General features: G+C 40.7%; 1 protein-coding gene across 1 annotated transcript in view; it reads left to right on the top strand.

Moving 5' to 3' along the window:
- The window catches only part of LOC111874363 (potassium voltage-gated channel subfamily KQT member 4), a 1,139,978-nt gene that overhangs the window by 998,878 nt on the left and 121,704 nt on the right, over nucleotides 1–19,396 (top strand). Inside the window, exon 5 of the mRNA XM_033755418.1 lies at nucleotides 16,372–16,506. Within this exon, the coding sequence (XP_033611309.1) occupies nucleotides 16,372–16,506 (135 nt within the window). The remainder of the gene's footprint in view (nucleotides 1–16,371; nucleotides 16,507–19,396) is intronic.

The following is a 19,396-nucleotide window of genomic DNA, read 5'->3' as shown; positions in this document are numbered from 1 at the left end:
AACAGCACTATTGCTATTCTGAACACTTTCATTTCACCGTTATACGCGAACTAGGATTCTCAGTTTTCACTAGTCGTATCGTGGCAACGGATTTATCACAGTCACACTGTAACTTTACATCACACTTAAAGTCTTCGTTTCACAACCAAGTTCCCTTCTTGCAATTATTCCGCAACTGCCAATTCTGAAGATTCGACTCAATTCAATTCCTCTGCTCCCAAGTTCCTAACCCGGCAGGCTGGTGTCCCGAAATTCGACTCTTCACTACTCGACTACTCTGCTTCTTCTATTCTAGTTGGTCGCTTCTTCTGACAGTGTCTCTTTACAAACCCTCGACACGGACCACACAGAAAACACAGCATGTATTATTGACGACGCGAGTTTACAGCGCCGTTGCCCAGCAATAGACGTCCTATTGTCACGCGCGTTGGCTCCTGCGGGGATGTGTCTACCGAATCGTTACCTAGCAACGGGTAATAACTCACAATATTGTTCTCCAACTGATAAAGGGGTATCGGGTCAGTTTGCTCAAGTGATAACCCTTCTGATTTGAATTGAGAACGTGCTGAATTCGAATTTGACTGGGACACCGAATGTTTTGGATGAGGTCTTCCTTGGTTTTCCTCAACCTCAGTCAGGATGGTAACTTAAATTAGGCCAGAGACGAGTTCGTCTACATTCATTCCAGTTCATTATTCACTAATAATTCTAGCATTTGACGATATATATTCAGACATACTGACAGCGCCAGGTGCCGTTAAATACACAATAAATATATATATATTAATAATATGCGTTGATCTTCAGAGCCGTTTTGTCGACTCATGATCTCCGACTGCAATTTAATATGTAGTTCTTATTTCCCTCATGCGAGCTATTATAGAAAAATTCAGGATTTTAAAAATGTTATATTTTAGCGTCCTGTTACACTCATTCATGTCTATGGTTTATGCTAACCGTCTTACAGTGTATACACTTTTTCACCTTATTCTTCACTTCAACACTACATGTTTCAGCACTAATGTGCCATCCTCAGTGTCTTTATGCACGTTAAACTATTGTACTGCATGCCATGATGTCTTCATTCTAAAGTGACTAAAATCTGTATTCGTCATATATGTCGATGAATTCTAAATAATAAAACTTTTCAGGATTCATCCTACATCGCACTCAAACACGCGAATTACCCCAGTCTCTTTTATGTGAGCATTCTTCCTACATAAATTTGTGTATCGTGTTCTGTGTTGTGTTTTGCTCCTGTTACTGCATGCGTTGTACTGCTGGAATACAGAAGACAGACCCGTCCTCTTGTCAGAGAGGGCGCTCCAAAGAAACAAAACCGTAACTGTCAAACGTTAATAATTAATATCAGGTCAAGATCCCCAGATGGGGCTCGACACCAAGACTTACTGACTGACTGACTGACCATCAGTCGCAAAATGACTTTGACTTTGACTTGTAAAGAGAAGATTAGGAGCTGTGAAATGGCCGTCAGCATGGCAGTAATTGTATGTCAGTTATCGATTGACAGTTTAGTTCTGCACGGAAGGCTGCAAAGATGGAACCTGAGCGCGTGAACCTGAAGAATCTCCACTGAAAGAAGCCGTTGCCATGGAACGACTGATAAAGGCACAGCAGACTGGGAAAAGGCTTAGCAGGTGCTGAGGTGATTTATAAAGGGTGGAGATTAGCGATAGCGCTTTAATTACTTGCAGTTCCGAGCGGTGTTTGTGTGAGTGATCAATAAATCCATTCACCAATCCATACCCCTTCTATAGTCACACGAGTCAAAATACGTGACAGTATAAACTGGAGATTTTGAACCAAATTTTTCTGTTTTGCCATACGAGCCGAAAGAAAAAATAGAGCCTATTGAAGCTTCATCTCGAAGAAAATACACCCTCTTCACTTCAGTGAACATCCCGAAAACTATAACAACGCTGAGGATATGGATTTGTGCATTTCCAAGCTATTATACTTTCCTTGGCGTCTAACGTTAGATGTTATATATTACATACCCCGCTTATCTTATCATGGTAACAATATGTTGTGACAGTTACAAATTATGAACTTCCTCATTATGCACGGTAGATACTGTAACGTGTATAGTTAGTCGGACATAAACAACGGGCACTTTATATGCCCGCGTCTCAAGCCTAAGTGGTAAAGTACTCGTATTTCTGATCAAACTAACATTGCGGAGAAAATTTTAATACACGTATTACGATCAGTAGAGTTTTCCTCAAGATCTTCTCTTAGGAGTTGCTTAAAGAAACAACTGTTTATATACTACACAGTCCGTCAAGAATGCAACAAAATGTTCCTTATTTCTTACACATTCACTTTCGACACAACACCACACGCTGCTTGAGGGAACAGCGCACAGGCAAGGAGCAAAATTACACATTGCAGACGTAACACAACAGGCTTACGAACAGAAAAACAGGCTGCCATAATAAAGCATCTGAGGAAAAGAATAGAGATCAAAACAAGTGGACAAGACCCCTTAGGTGTAATAAAAATTTTACAAATTTAAAGAAAATTTTAATATATTTTATTTGATTTAAATTATGTGACTTACAGCCTGTACTATTTTAGCGCCTACCAATTAGACTACGAGTATGACGTTTCAAACCATGAAGCTTATAGTTGCAGATGTGACGAATGGACAGTATTAGTGCAGTGTAGCAGTTTTAGTGTGGCAAGGCACCTGAAGATGGTCATTTAGGGCAGAAACATGTGTCCAAAGTGAAAGTGTAAGAAAAAAGGAACAATTTGTTGTATTGTTGACGTACTGTGTAGTACATAAACAGTTTAGATATAGTAATGCAACAGGATGCTTAAATACAGGATTAAAGAAATAACATCTTTACTGTATAATCACATAATTAAAAAACTATTAGGCAGAGTTTACTCAGGTTTTTTGTATCGGAGGTCGCGTCACAAATTTATCGAACCATATAAAATGTTATTATATGGAAGCTGAAATTCCAGTCTCAGTAACAGAAGTTTGTTATGCCGTGTGTACATTTCCTAACTTCTTACGAGCTACCTGCTTTAAATAGAATAGCTCTAAGCGTTTCAATCAACCAACTGTTTGAAACAAAGTTGATTTAGCGGAACAAATGCTTCTTCTATAATTTAAACAGAAGGAAGGCAATTTCCAGTTGCACTGTTTTCCATTCGAGAGAGCTAAATCGAAACTCTTCTTTCTAAACGGAAACAGGGAAATTCGTGAGATGGTGGAACCGTGTTGCCCTGTGGAGTTATTTGCGAAGTTAGTTAGTAGGAAGTCATGCACATTTAATACCTTAGGCCTAACTAAGTTTATTTTATTCTCTTGGAAATATCTCTTTTTATATTAAAAACGTTCTTAGGATTACTAGCATGAAGCTCGTTGAAATTTCAGCGGACAGTTGTTACTTTTCGAATGTTGTTATTGAATATGGACACAAACTCTGTTGAGAAGACAGTATTTCTGTACGTGAGTTACGTTCTGCCTAAAGGCCGCTCCATGGCTTAAGCGGTTAGTCGCTGGCTTCCCACCGCGGCGGCCCGGATTCGATCCCGTTTTCTGGTAAATTGGGTTTGTGGTGGACAGAGTGGAGCTGGGGCAGGTTTTCTCCGAGTACTTCGGTTTCTCCTGCCAATCTTCGTTCCACCAATTGCTCCACAATCACCCTCTCCTATCATTTGGGGCTATTACAATAGGCCAGAAGTGGCCGCAGTACAAGGGACTTAGTCCCACCCCACTAGCAATAAAGAAATAATACGTTCTGCTCATAAAGTAGACTTCGACACAAAGGCATAACCTGAGGAAATTTAAAGTTCTGGAAATACAGCTACCCCTGTACTGAGACTTCGTATCATGTCCTTCCTGTCAGATTGCATGGAAGCCATAACTGGCGGTGCCTGTATTGGCATTGCTGCGTTCTCTTCCTTAAACTTGTGCAGGTCGGTCATAATATTGCTCATATTATTTTGTGTGTGTGGTTGTAACGGAAACAGTTTTCTTACTTCTAACTCTCAATAAATAACAGAGCTAGTGAACGTTAGTTGTGGCTATCAGCGACTGCGATCGCTGGTACATTACGTTACCACTTACCACTACAGCCAAACTAGGAGATGCAATAGAGTGCTCTTTGTTATTTGGGCGTAAATGTGTTTTCCCCTTTTCGCGTAGTATGATGAATTAATATATGTATTTATAAACTTATTTACTTGTGGTATATAAGTACATATTTTTTTTCGGAATGATTTATTATTTAATGAAGATATTATTAACGAAATTCCAAAACTCGTTAGATTTCTGACGTTTCACCAATGGAATCGTGTTTATTGCATTGCTACTTCACTGTAATCAGCACTGAATAAGAAAAATTAAGCGTACTGAAATAACACAACACAGTTTGTCAAACGTTAAAGAAGTGAGTATGAAAATGTCTGAAGTCTGCATGTTAACCGTGGACTGAAAGTCAAACAGTAGGTAAAACAACAGTCAGCATTTTCGGATAACGCAAATATTCAAGAACAGAGCTGTAGAGAGAAGAGAACTTAGGGAAAAAGGGAACGCGTTGCGTTTCGTTGTGGATGCCAGATATTGCCAACAGAATGCGCCACAGACGCCGCACCCGAAGGCACGAAAGAAACTTGCTTCTTCACACCACAGATTTCAAGGCCCAAAGTTGTGATTTTTAGATTTTACTTCACAGCAACTGCTTGAGCTAAAGTATTGAAACATTAAACTTTTGTAAGATTTGAGGTTAAAACTTTTCTTTACTCCGCTTCGAAATATTGGTTCTGAGATTTCTATGGAACTTTTGTTCTGCATTATCTAGTACCAGTTAGAGAAAATCGGCGTGAACACTTTGGCTCATACTTTCTCGTACTTTCTCGTACAAGATTGACCATTGTTACGTTACCCTGGAAATGAAATTGATTGTTTCTCGCTACATTATTCTTGATTACTGAATATATAGCAACAATGAAATTCGTCAACCGGTAAAGCCGTTTCGAGAAACCTACTATTTTACGTTTTGATCTCTGGTGCGTTTACAGTCATTTTCTAGAATATGCTGTCTATCAAATCTAATTTAAGGATACTGCTGCCATAAAATACTGATATTTAGCCAAAATCTGTATTGCAGTTTTTTAGCAACCTTCATTCATTTTTGTTAAGCTCTTCGGCAAGAGAGGATGGACGTTATTTTAAAAAGTTTAGGTAGCTGCCTCCACCCTTCCGTAGCTACAGGAAATTTCCTTCGGAAGCGAGGAATGGATAAGATTGATTACGAAAATGGAGGTAGTTAAATACGTTAAAATTTTCACTAGATACATACTGATGCATGGTTGCCAAATGGTCACTACGTTACTCTAGCCCCAGGGGATCTGTAGGCTAACACTGAAATGAACTTCCTGAGCTAAAAGTCATGGTTCCACTGGCTCTGGATAGTCATGAAGGAGACGGTGGAGAACAGAATTTCTCGAAGGTCCATGATTCTCCGCTGGGCTGGTCTTCTGGCGACGTATTAACTTAATGTTGGGTGGCTATAGGGCCTAACCTTCCCCGTCAACTGCTGTCCAGGTCTTATCAATATGGCCCCTGTGTTTACCGACACCGAGGTATTTATTGTACAGTCACAACTGAGTCAGTATTTCTTACTGTCCTAGTTCCTGGTTACACTCTATGTCCGCATATGCAGCTCGTTAATATTGGACTTTTGTGGGTAAGGTTGTGATGACTGCACTAACCTACATTCTTGAGTTGCTGCTTTCTTTTTTCTATAATCCATTCCGGGTATACTAAATTAAAATTTTCGATTCTATAATTCTAAAATTGTACCACTATGGCCTCAAGGGCGTAACAATTTTTGGGGGCTCCATTTTAAGAGCCCCCGTTTCTGAGACTGTGGCGTGAAGACTCCCTGGGCACCGACCTAAAATGGGCAAAATCTTGAATGCTGTATACGAATCAAATCCAGCGATCCTTAGGGGCGCTAGCAATCCACACATTCGTACACGCATACAGACAGGCAGAGGACATACAGCAATATTTCGCAATGAGGAACAGTAAAAGCTATCCCTGTAACAGGCCGCGAAGGCCCACGGGGTTATGAGGCGTAGAGGCTCCCACATTATGCCTAGACAGTCGACTCACAGATGGCGGTAAGATTGTCAGCCTCATGCGCCGGCCACCATTTACCCCCCCCCCCCTAGGAATATTCCTGGTACTCGTTTCTGTTAGAGGCTGAGGTGACCCCAGTTCCATAGTGCGGCTGGAAGAATTAGGTGAATTGAAAAAATCCACCTCAACGGAACTCCAACCCGGTACCTTCCAGCTTGTAGCGTATTGCCTCAACCAACTACGCTTCCACACTTTTAAAAAAATGTTTTAATTCGCCATTTTCCGACGAGCATCAGAACAGTACTGTTACATTCAAGGTCAGAACACTTGATGCAGCGATGCTTGCGCTTTGAAATTATAGACAGCCACAGCTGAAACTTCAAGAATATTAACGCCACAACTCGCCAACAGATGGCACTTCAGGGCAGAATTTAAGAAAATGAATCCTAACGGATCCTGGATACACCGTGTATCGTCACCAGATTACTTCACAGGGTTCAGAATTTCAGCGAGCAGGGTCCTTCTCAAGACCCTGATATTCTTTCACCTAGACATTAATTATTCTCCTTTCGTGGAAGAAGTAGAAACATTATCACGTTTTCCAGAGCTTGTAACTAATCTCAGTACTGAACTAGATGAATTCAGTCAACATCTTCACTTCCCAGTCCTTAAAATCCATTTTAATATTATTCTTTCTTCTCTCCCTAAAAATTTTCCAACTACATTTGTATGCGCTTGTCACCAGTTTCATGCATACTACATTTTCCGTTCACCCCATTCTAACACAGTGTGAATCCAACCCTTCACTTTCGTTCGTTTCTTATATTTGCTTTATTTAACGAGTCTCACTTTAGGCTGTAGTATAGCGTCACATGAAAGGAAGATTGGTCAAAGTATTGGAAAATGTGGGGAAAGACGGTCGTAGCGCCATTTGACACATCCCCACATTTGCCTTCAGGAAAGGAGGAAGCCATGAAAAATCTATCAGTTTAACCACTACCTGGACCGAGATGTGAACCAGAAACTTTTGAATACGGAGCGGAATTGCTACCCGCTCGACCGCCGCGTGTGTTAAAATTTGCTTTTTAAAACACAATTGAAATGTGCCACTTTTGAGACCGAAGAAAAAAGAAAAAGAAGCATGCAGTGTCAGATATTAACTGAAGAATAGTTAACTGGGATGCTGTGAACTGCGTTATATTAGGGTGGGACATAATATAGTGAGGATCTTCTATGTTGGTGATAGGCTTTCAATTTCCTTGACCATTTTCGATCCCAAGTTCACCTGGATGATACTTAAACCGTTTATTCTGAAACGGAGTGAATTACTGGAACCGAACTTCACGGGAGAAAACAAATATGGTTTTACGGCTTCTGCTATTTACTACAGTTCCAGGATGATTATGGGCGAGCCACTACTTCTCCATGTAATATCGAACCTAAATTTGTTTCATATCCTGCTATTTAACAAAATATTTTCCCTCGCATCTCACTCCATTTTTAGAAAGACCCTCACTGTCTTGTAGTTTATTAAAAAATAAACGCTTTTAATATTACATATTTTGTTAGTTTCTATAAAACCAAATTAATAGTGTTTAAATAAGTAACTATTTAACAAATTATTAAAAATAAACAGCTGGAACACTTACCTCTTGCAATTTTAAGGTATGTTACGGTCGCTGCTTTCATGAACTTGAATTTGTAAGAATGTGAACAGGCTTTATATCCAAATTACTAACTTATGCCCTCTCAAAATACACGCTCTGCACAAAACAGCAATTCTTATATCATACAGATCGAAATGCTTCACCATTAAAAAGACAGATATGTTAATTCTGTTGGTAGAATAGTCAGTGTATTTTTCGAGAATCATATGGATGAAAGAATAAATACCATATTTTGCCAAAACTCAAAAGATTTTATTGTTAACTTGTGGATTATAGCTAGGTCTGGCATTACAACAAGAGGAATTTCTCTGTCACATGAAATTAAAAACTACTTTTCACGAAAATCTGTATGAAGCTGGTAGTTGGTCTGGTAGTCCTCGTAGTTTTCCCGCAATATAAACATTTGTATCATAGTCACGTGAAATTGCAGGAAGTGAAATTTTAATAGCGTGTGCCGTGTTGACTAAGAGACTGGTTTCCAGCAGGAATAATGGAAGTCACGGTAAGTACCAATTTATCTTGTTAACATACTTTGCAATAAATAACAAGATTATAAAACTGTATAATGTACACGCAATAGAAACCTTTACCAGAAGGTGTTAGAAATGACTTTCTTACATCCATAGAAATGACTTGCTTACATCCATGCTCTTCAAATCACATATAAGAAAAGTAAATATTCGTAATGCGTAAATCCGGAGTTAACTTGTTTTAAACAATTCTGTGTTTCAGCATCGTGTCCCAAATCTTTAATTAAACATCTACGTATCTACAGTCCGTAAATAATGTAACAATTGTGTATTCACCATTTAACACATGTTTCGGCCATAGATGATCATCTTCAGGTGTCTTAATGCATCCAAACTGTTATATTGCTCTGATGTGCGCTCGCGTTGCAATACACTTAAGAATCATCATCATCATCATCATCAGTAATCTGTCAAGACGACAGGTCCACAGTCTCTTCCAAAACAATTCCTCCATTTAATGCGATCTAGAGCTTTCGCCTTCAAATGACAGTATCCTCTTCTGTCCCCAAGGTCATCCAGCATCTTCTTATGTCTTCTTCCTCGTCTTCTTGTCACTTCTATCCGCCCCTCTATCTTTCCTTCGATAACTTCTTTTAGAAGGCAGTTTCTGCGTAAAACATGACCAATCCAATCAGCCTTCCGTTTTCTTATTTCGTGTAGGATATTTCTCTGCTCACTGACTCTAATTAACACTTCTTCATTTCTCACATAATCGGTCCAACTTAATAATATAAAAAAATCCATCAAAATTTTGTATTAAAATTTTTCGTAAAATCCTATTCCACTTCATGAGGGGTGTCGTCCACTTGTTTAGAGTTATGTGTTTAGTCCAAAAGGTTTGTTTCATCATCGTGTTTTTTTGTTCGTTAGCCCATTGTTATGCTACGTCTGCAATCTCTAATATGCCCCTTGCTTGTGTGTTGTTCCCTCTAGCAGCCTGTGGTGTTGTCTTCACTAGCCCTTCTTCTGCTTGCCGGAATAGCATAATCACTAAAGTGACTGATTTCTAACTGAATGGCCGGAGCTTGATCTCTAGTATTGCACACTCACTTACGTGTCCAGTGGGTACCAAGGGATTGTTCTCATGGGTTAACAGGCCAGAGCGTGAATCTGACCGCTTACTTCCATCTACTGCCGAGATGAAGAATGCGTGGATTTTTACTTAACTTCCCCATTCGTCCTAATAGCGTGGTGAGTACACACAGGAACAAATGTTCTGATAGTATAGAATGTTATATTACACGACCAGGCTCTATTATTGGAACGAGGGAAGGCCGTGACATAACTGAGGCGGTTATTCGCCGACTCCCCACCTCGACAAGCTGGGTTCTATCCCAGGTCAGGTAATATAGGATTTGTGGAGGACGTGTAGGATTTATGGTGAACAAAGTAGCACTGAGGTAGGTTTCTTCCGAGTACGTTGGTTTCCGCTGCTAATCCTCATTGCACTGACTGCTCACTGAATCAGTATCATCATCATCATCATCATCATCATCAAGGGCCAAATAGTGAGCCCAGTCTAACCCCCAAAATTTAAAAAAAAAAGTAAATTAGTGGGAACGTGGATGCTTCGACGTCAGTTAGTGAAATAGGCCGTTACTTCATTGTTAGAAAGTTCCTAGATTGTATTTTCAACACACCCGACAGTCATACTCCAACGGGAAATTCAGACACACACAGGACTTCTTCTTCCGTAACGTTGCCTAAACGAGGTATGACGTAGCCTAGTTTATAGAGGAGACCGACTGTAGCCGTACACCCAGTGAGCCGTTAGTAGGGGGCTGGGATAGCATGAAGGGAAGATCCGGGCTACAAAGCAATATATGTAATTACCACGCAACTTAGAAAGGTGGAATGGCGTACAAAAAGTGGAAAACAATACGTTTCATTTTAGCTTTTCAAAGCGGTGGTTTTGAAGGATTGTCATCTGGGATATAACGCCGTGTTATCCGTTGAATGTCATCCGACATTTCAGAGGAGCAGGATCTATTAATAAGTCAAACTAGAAACGAGCTCTCCATGCCACCTGCTTGATCCTGATTTTTGCTGAGAATGTTCTTCACCGAAGATGCAGGCGACATAGTCCTCCGAAACATCATTTTACTTTCGGCAGACAATACACGGCGTTATGTCCCAGAAGACAGAACCCTCCAGTGCGCTTCATTTTTTTCAGCAACCATTATTTTGACAACTTAACTGAGAACCGATCTTAAATGATATAAAAAAATTTAGTGGCTACAAATACTGAATTGTTGAATGTTAATTTCCAGGTTCTGTATATACAAATAGGGAATTTTCTTAGTATTGAGGTTCGAGTGCTCACAGAACATGCGCAAAGCCCTACTAATATTCGCACGAAAAACAATGGCGTACTCTGAAGGCGCTATTGCTTTTGTATTAGTACAGAATTTATTACGACTTTATTGCTGTACATTCCAGTAAATTCTCTGTTCTGACAGCCATTAGATATGGACCGTCGTGCTGTACAGGGATACGGGTGCTGATAATATTGGAGTGTGCACTTTATCTGCTGGGTTTGACTACAATAAATATGGTGTTGACTGCAGAGTGCTGTGTTTGCGAGGCGCGGAATTTTAGCATTCTACCGCCACATCGTAAACTTACTTTACATCAGAATCACGTGTTTACAGACACAAACACCAGACAAATCGTGACCTGACTGCAGGTATCGCCTTACCAGTGTTGATATCGACGTTGCCATAGCAGCACGTATCGACAGTCGATACCCGCCGCAGGCAGTTGTTACCTCTCGTTGCATATGATTCTGTTGTTAAGCAGTCCATGTTTTGGAACCCTAGAAGCGAGCTGCATAAGTCTGTTTCTCTGGATTCACTTCCATAGGCTTGTAATGTCGACCGCCTTGCGATGCCGGTTTGAGCCCCTGCTGAAGTTATGCGTCGCCGTCTATGCAACCTGAAGCTCCATCATCTTGTTCAAAATACCTTGCCATTGGTTCCTATCCTGAGCCTGTTGAGTCTACCTCAAACTCTGCAGTTTAATTTTATTCTCCACTCTCACTTAGGTCTGCCCACGTTCAGGTTTTCTGACATGAATTTTGCGTATATTTTTCGTCTCTGACTCGCATGATATATGCCCCTACAAATTGGATCCACGTATTTCAGTTGATGACAGTGATATCATAACTCCCCACATTAGCCACAGGGAAGGGGGGGGGGGACAAGTCAGGAACTAATCGCCCCTCTGCGGATTTTTAAAAAAAGAATCAAATTCAAAGCAAGAAGAAGATATACCAAATATTAATACCAAAAATTGAAGTTGGATGATCTTGAACAGATCTTGTGGCGGTATCTGTGTTTCGATGCATAAACTGCATGATGATTCGCAAAATATATTCTTAACTGCCCCAATGCAACTTTCTTGAGAACTTTCCTGTCTTCTCCTCTTGGAAAAGAAATTCTGGTGGAGCCAATGGCTAATTGTTGCGTAATTTTACGAAGCCCATTGCTTTCTGTCCATAAAATCCAGATGCTCCCCTCAGCTTCCTACGGTTAGAGACCAAGTTTTTATTTATTTTTTTCTTAATGGGATGAGACTGAATCCACTTGGTACTTCGGCCTCTAATTGACCTATTGTGCCAACACCGGGTGATAGGCTTTGAGTGTGGAGCAGTGGATGGAATGAGAATTGGTAGGGGAAACCGAAGTACTAAGAGAAAACCTGCACCAGCGCCATTATGTCCACCACAAATACAGCATGATTTGACCTGGGAACAAACCCGGACCTCCGCGGTGGGACGCCAGTGACTAACCTCTTGAACTATGGCGCGGCCACGAGACCAAGTTTTACACCCACATATACCAGAAGGAATATTTATATTTTTGTGTATTTTCATATTTAAATTTACAGATTTAGGAAGAAAAATGAAAGGTTCCGAATTCATTGATGTTAATAATGCCCAGAATATATCCTGGCTGTTCTTCGTGGATGCTGTTTTGAATCAGATACGGACAGCAGTATTACCTGTGTAGACTTAACATTCTCCCACAAGACGTCGCACTAAATTTATTTTTCCACCGAAAACCGAAATACATGGCATTATGAAGTTTTTTTTTGTGTTGCGTCTCTGTGTTTGTTTATTAATTATATCTTTTTCCCATGTTCGCTGTGCTCTTCATTTATGCAGTGGCTTATAATTCTGGAAAAGCATGAAAAATACGTATTCCGTTGAAGATTAATCGCCACAGAACAAGAGTTTGAAGCTATATTCATAGTCAGCCGTTTCCTTCGAAACACTGGTAATTGTCTACCAAAGAACATGATGTCATGTGCTAGAAGATCATAATCTTAGTGGCTATATACACACCGTTTTCCTTTTTAACTGCAACAAATAACTCTGGGCAGCCCTTATAAATTAAAGCTACATGCACGCTAGGGCCGCGCCATAGCTCAAGCGGTTAGTCGCTGGTTTCCCATCGCGGCGGCCCGGGTTCGATCCCGGGTCTGGTCAAGTGGGATTTGTGGTGGACAAAATGGCGCTGGACCAGGTTTTCTCCGAGTACTTCGGTTTCCCCTTCCAATCTTCATTCCACCATTCTGGGGCTGGTACAATAGGCCAGAAGTGGCCGCAGTGCAAGAGACTTAGTCCCATCCCACTAGCAATAAAAAAAATACATACATGCTGTGCTCTTACAGAGCAATAACTACAAGGTGATCCGAAATTACTGTCGGTGTTTTCGTGGTCTGTATTCTTCAAACCTATAATAATAAAATAAAACTGCTTACGGAATATGAAAGTGTAACTCAAAACGTCCTATTACTATAGAACCAATCTTGTTATGAATAAGGTCCAAACAGTCGTTTGTGGTAAACCTAACTGCAAGGAAACTCGTCTAGTTGATTTCATTTGGCTTCGAGATAAAACTTCCTAGATTCGACCAACATCTTCCAGTGAAGTGAACCGCTTTAAGCGACAAAAACTTCTGAACGTAAGCAGGAACATTTCTTTATGAATATCCTGTGCATTGAGTCCTTTTGCCCACAAAAGAGCACAACTGAAGACTGCTTCTCGGTAGTACACTCCTGAAGTACGGCCGCCATTTTGACTTCGGAAACCAGTTTCTGATCAGACGCAATCGCATCTGCTATGAAGACTGTTTTGAAGCTGGATTGCCTTGCTGCTTACCGATGCACACAGAAAATCTGTTACTTCCGCTATAGCTGTTTTTCTTCAATTTGCGGCCTCTTTACAGATTGTCCCTCGCAACTGGCGACTTAGGCTACAAAGGAAATGCCCATCGTCTGCTTTTAGGTACCAAGTCACCATTTAGTTGGAGAGACTGAACGTCAGACTAGTCAACCTTCCAGCCATGAATTGAACACGGGACCTCCCGAACAAGAAGCGTAGGTGAGAATGTTTGGACACACCCGTTGATTCATTTCTCGTCTCGCGTATTGCAGAATAGCTTCAGGCAGACAACATGTTTCGCGCCTTGCCCGTTACCCCGCCGCCGAATTGAAAGCCGTGGTGTTCAGTTGCGTCTTCACAAAGATCAATATTTGAGATCTCAGTGAAAACTGCGCTTCATTATGGTAACATTATGCAGTCGGGGACTTTAATTAATGCAATTGAATTCTGTCTCATGGGATGCCTCTTAGAAGCGGTTTCTAGTTACAGCAAAGTGTTCGTGATAAGGAAGTGACAATTCCAACAAATATTGGTTAATATCATATTGATGGATATTGACCTTATTTCCTTTACTTACTTACGGAGCTGAGCCTTCTTGAAGAGAAACGAAATCTGCAGCTACTCAAAAATTTCTCAGCATTTCATAGAACCCGAAAGTTCATTACCGTGTTCACAAGAACCTTTCACTGGTCCCTGTCCTGAGTCAGATCAATCGAATTCATACCATCTCATGCTATCTCTCTAAGATCCATTTTAATATTGTCCACCCACCTACGCCTCGTTCTTCCTCTTGGTCTCTTTCCTTCTGGTTTTCCCACCAATATCCTATATGTATTCCTTTTCTCACCCATTCGTGCTACATGCCCTGCCAACCTCATCCTCCTTCACTTGATGATTCTAATTATTAAAATTCATTTGCCATCACAGTAAAACATTATTTCATATTTGTGGCCACTAGTGTTGGAGAAATTATACCGTGATGTATTTTTTCTTCTCGCTCCCAATTTCGAGCATAGGGCTCCAAGTTTACCGACGTCTCGGATGAACCATATAACCTTCGTATTTAGGTTGGAAGGATAGCCGTTTAAACACCTTTGGGTTGGTGAAGTCAAATTACGAAATAAACTGAATTCATAAGTTAATTTTCAATTCAGAGTTCTAATGGTAAGTCTGTCCCTGTAACAGGTCGTGGAGGCTCATGGGGTTGTGAGACGTTGAGGCTCACACATTTTCTAGACAATCGGCTCACAGATGGCAGTGAGGTTGTCAGTCTTATGCGACGGCTGCCTTTTACTCTCAGGAAGATTCGTGGTACTCATTTCAATTAGATGTTGAGTCGACCCCAGGGATATAGTTTGGCTGGAAGGATTAGATCAATTGAAAAATCCAGTGATCTCATCGGGAATTGAACCCGCGACCTTTCGGCTTGTAATATAGTACCTCAACCAACTACACTACCGCGTGCCCCGAGATTTCAAGTAAACAAGTATATTTCTAGTAGCCTTTCAACTGTAGCAAATAATGTAAAGCAGAGATAAAAATCGCTTGATAGTACAGAAATTGGAAGTACTTTGGTACACCACGTCACAAAAATTTCCTTATTGAAGCATTTACAAACCACCCAAAAATTATCAGTTGGAGGTTATGTCTTCAGACACTCAGTGCTGGTAGTCCCGCTGTCACTCAGCTTCAGCATCAGTCTTTAGTTCGAATCTGTTCTCCGGTGTGTCCAAACTCTCGAACAGTTTAGTGTCTGTCACGTTTTCATTTATGTACAACCGAAGATGGTTCTGTGGCCTAAACCGCACTTAAAAGACACATTGCCCAGGGGCTCCAGAGCCACGAGAACAGAGCAGTATCCGCTAGATATATCTGTACGTGGTTATATCTACCTGGAGAGTCAAGGGCCCAAAGACCCCCTGTTAGGAGAACTGTTATGTGTCAGTGCACAGTTGTTCTTCCTCTGCCACGTGTCACTCTGCCTCGCGCACCTGCATTCTATGTATACGCAGCTTGTTAACTCAGTTTGTCAGTAACTGAGACTATGCAGCATCAAATGGTAGACGAACGGTAAATAAATTGGAGAAGTGTCGGCTTCTCGGTTGTAATGCCATATATTTAAGAGAGTGTGACGTTTCGGATGAACACATCGACTCCATCTTTAGGGTCGAAGAGTAAGCAAAGCAGACGACAAAGTTGGGGGTGATACCCTCCTCCGAAACATGGAACTACTCTGAACTACACAGGGTTACAACCCAGAAGACCGTACTGTTAGTATTTATCTCTGAGAATCTTAGATGCAACAGGATAATTGGAAAATTTCGGGAAGGAATCGCTTGTGGCCCGATTGGGGCGTAATGAGTAAATTCGTGGAATATGTCAATGAGAATGTCCAGCGATCTGGCCGACATTCTAGATGAACACCATCCGAGTGCAAGGTTATCGCTGCCTCAGCTCGGTAACCCTTCGGAGGAACATGCTGTCTTCACGCAACCTGAGAACGGAGAGAACTTGCGGTGGAAGAACAGGTGTCCCGACGGTTGCCTATCCTCACCCCTCCCTCCATTAACAAAGAAAGGTTTCAAATATTTCAGTCGACGTTCAATGGCAGCAAATGTAGTATGGTTTAGATGGCGCCCGTGTAAGAACGTTTCCTGGCAGAGGCGCGCATCCCTCCAAGCATTACCATTTGTAAGGGCATGCATAAGATTCATGTCCACCAGTATGTTCAGTTGTTACCAACTCATATCTGTAATAGTCACAGTAACACGTCGTAAGGAAGTTAGAATTTCTCAGTACGTACTGTAGCAGTGATTGTACAGTTTGTCACTACATACAAACAAGGCGTGCGACCCAACACTGAAGTATATTCTCTTGTTCCAGGTTTTGCATGGTGTTCACGTGCCTGGCGCTCAGCGTATTCTCGACAATAGAAAAGTACGAGAAACAAGCGAGCATCATACTTTTCTACATGGAGACCGTAGTGGTGGTGTGGTTCACCGTAGAGTTCTTCCTGAGGTAAGGTTCTTTTTATAGGCAGTGTCAACACCTGTACTTTTGTTTCAGAATAATATCACGGTTTGTAAGAACAAGACCTTAAGAGAAATGATGTGGTTAAGGAATGAGCAACCATTATTCACACGTCAGAGTGGTGAACATACAGATTATGTTCAGTGCCTGATATTCACATAATACATTCAACATCAACTACTTCAGCAGATTAACAGGAGTGTTAACCAATATAAAATCAACCCAATATGGTATACGATACAGTATATGCATTGTATAACACCAGTGAATCCACTCTATTAGAAATGTAAAGTAATTTCTTGGCAGAAAAAAACTGTAATTAAAAACCGGACCATATGTCGAAACAATGGAAAATGTCTAGCATAATACTGGTGCAATATCACATAGTCACATGATCAAAGAACAACATTTCACAAATTTTGCCTTTTTGTGTAACTTAATCCAGTTCCCTAACTGTTAGTTTGGGTCACATGTATCTACCTCATGGTATTTATTTGAAATACTAACCTAAACACCGTTTAAACTGCAACGGAAATTTTCTAGATACATACTTCATTAATGTTATACTGAACCTTCATGTTGCATTAATATTCAACTTTGAACATATATAATACCGTCGTAAATGAAACATTTATTTTCTGTCTGACATACATCTTAGTGTAACGGATTTGATTAACGCGTTGCAAAGGCAACAGCTCTGTAAACACCGTCCAACACGCAACAATAGAGGAGGCTGTTTTTCTGTGTCCGCGGTGACGTCATGCAGCCTTGGATGGTGGTTACGGATATGTTTCCTGTGATGCGTGTCCGTTCCTCAGCTATATAAATGACAGAATTCGTTCAGTTCAGGGGCAGTTACGAGTCAGTGTTAAGCTAGATGAGGGAGTCCAGGAGGGTTCAGTAGTTGACAGTACAAGGAGGAGTAGTGGAACGTGTCCTTAGTGAATTGTGAAGGTTAATTGAATACAGATTAGGGCAGAGGAGTACAGAGCGATTGAAGACGAAATAGCAAGAAGACTTAATAGTGATTTAAAGTGCTAGTTTCTTGGTTGAGATCCGTTGTTAGAGGACGATAAGTAGAAACTGAGAATCCTAGTTGGAGTGCAACGTTGAACTGGAAATTGTGTAAATCATCGATATCTCTGTATTAATTGTAATTAAGAGAGAGAGTGTACCCGAAGTGCTAATAAATCCAATCATCCGAACTAAAACCCATTATTTTCGTCACGCATACCGCCCTACATTTGACTTATCTTACTACGACATATTTCTGCCGTGTACGACCACTACTACTAAAATTGTTTCACTGTATGCTCCATTTTGTCACACGTCTATACTCGATGTTAATTTTTATGTTAATAATAATAATAATAATTCAATTCAATTCATGTGTATTTACGAGCAAACTTAACAGCACAGAGGCCAATTACAAAGCTAGTGCGAATAGAGAACTACATACAAATAATTAAAAAACAGTATACAAAAATGATAGTCTATATTAATTAAACAGTTAGCATGAATAAGGATACAGAAGAAAACACACAGACAAAGTCACAGTGTGAGGATTTGAGTTTCAAATAGAGCAGCATACAATAATAATAACGAAATTAATAAAAATAATGATAATAATAATAGTTTAATTAGTTCAGTATAAGATATGTTTCATCAACAGAGTTTTTGGTCCAAAGACCTCAACGTCCCTATAAACAACATTAGCAGCAGAAGCGCATCTAGCAGAGGGGCAATTTTTACTAACAGAACAGACATTGAACATAGGAAAGTCTCGGATATATCGAACAGGGACCCGAAGGCGAACAATTTCCAAAGCAGAAGGGCAAAGTACAGAACCACGATAAACTTCAATAAGGAAGAGTGCATCAAAGTGATACCTCCTCTTTTGCAAGGTGTACAATTTCAGTTGTTCCAAAGCAAAACCGTAACAATAATAATGGCAGACGATAGGGTCTAATGGGGAGAGGGGGCTCTTGTGGTCACGGCAATAAACTTTCGGATTCCAGAAAATGTTGGGAAATTCTTGAGTAGTTGCACAAGAAGAGCTCAGCTTAATGGAGTTAGTTGATGATAATAATAATAATAATAATAATAATTCGGTTACGCAAACCATATAATAACATAGACATCCATGCATTGAGTGGGATTCCATCTCACGATCCCGGCATTCGAGCTAGCGAAGACAGTTCATGCCCTAGACCGCCCGGCAGCTGCGATCGGCTAGTTTGTTGTTTAGGGTCAAATTAAGATATTATTGCGAAAACAGAAGCAGAATGTTTCTGATGCATTTACATTTACCACACACCTTTATAATGAGAATCTTGCGAGAGGAGAGGGGTTCTGAAGGTTGGTATAGGCCAGAATTCTTGGCATCAACAATTCTCCTCGTTGAGCCAATAATGAAGGCAGATGGTAATAGGTTTAGACTACGCCAAGCCTACAGCTGTTACAGTTTGTTCACTTCAACTGGTTTGATGGCGTTGTTCCCAAGTTAGCATTGAGTTAGACGCGTGACATTAACTAATGGTGGTGTCTCGTCTTGTGAGTGTCAGGCAGGAGTATTACTTCTCACTTCTCTTGTCTTCCATACCGTCTTCAACCCGTTATAACACAGTAGATGTATTAATCCTTCGAAGCTTGAAAGTGAGAGACGGACGAGGAAGTGGTGCGCTGTATATTGAGGGAGTCGATCACAGTTGCCGCGCGGTCTAATTCAAGAACCGTCTTCGCCCCCTCAAACACTGTGATCGTGGGTTCGAATTCCACTCGAGGCATGGATGTCTGTGTGCATTTATTCTGTGTTCTTCTGCCTGTAGGTAGCGACCTTGTCACGGGTTGATCCCCGTCCAAGGATTCCTGCCGTCTG

The sequence above is a fragment of the Cryptotermes secundus genome, unplaced genomic scaffold (assembly GCF_002891405.2).
Source record: "Cryptotermes secundus unplaced genomic scaffold, Csec_1.0 scaffold49, whole genome shotgun sequence".
Taxonomy (NCBI): Eukaryota; Metazoa; Arthropoda; class Insecta; order Blattodea; family Kalotermitidae; genus Cryptotermes; species Cryptotermes secundus.
The sequence above is the reverse complement of the archived record's forward strand: the minus strand, read 5'-3'. Positions and strand labels throughout refer to the sequence as shown.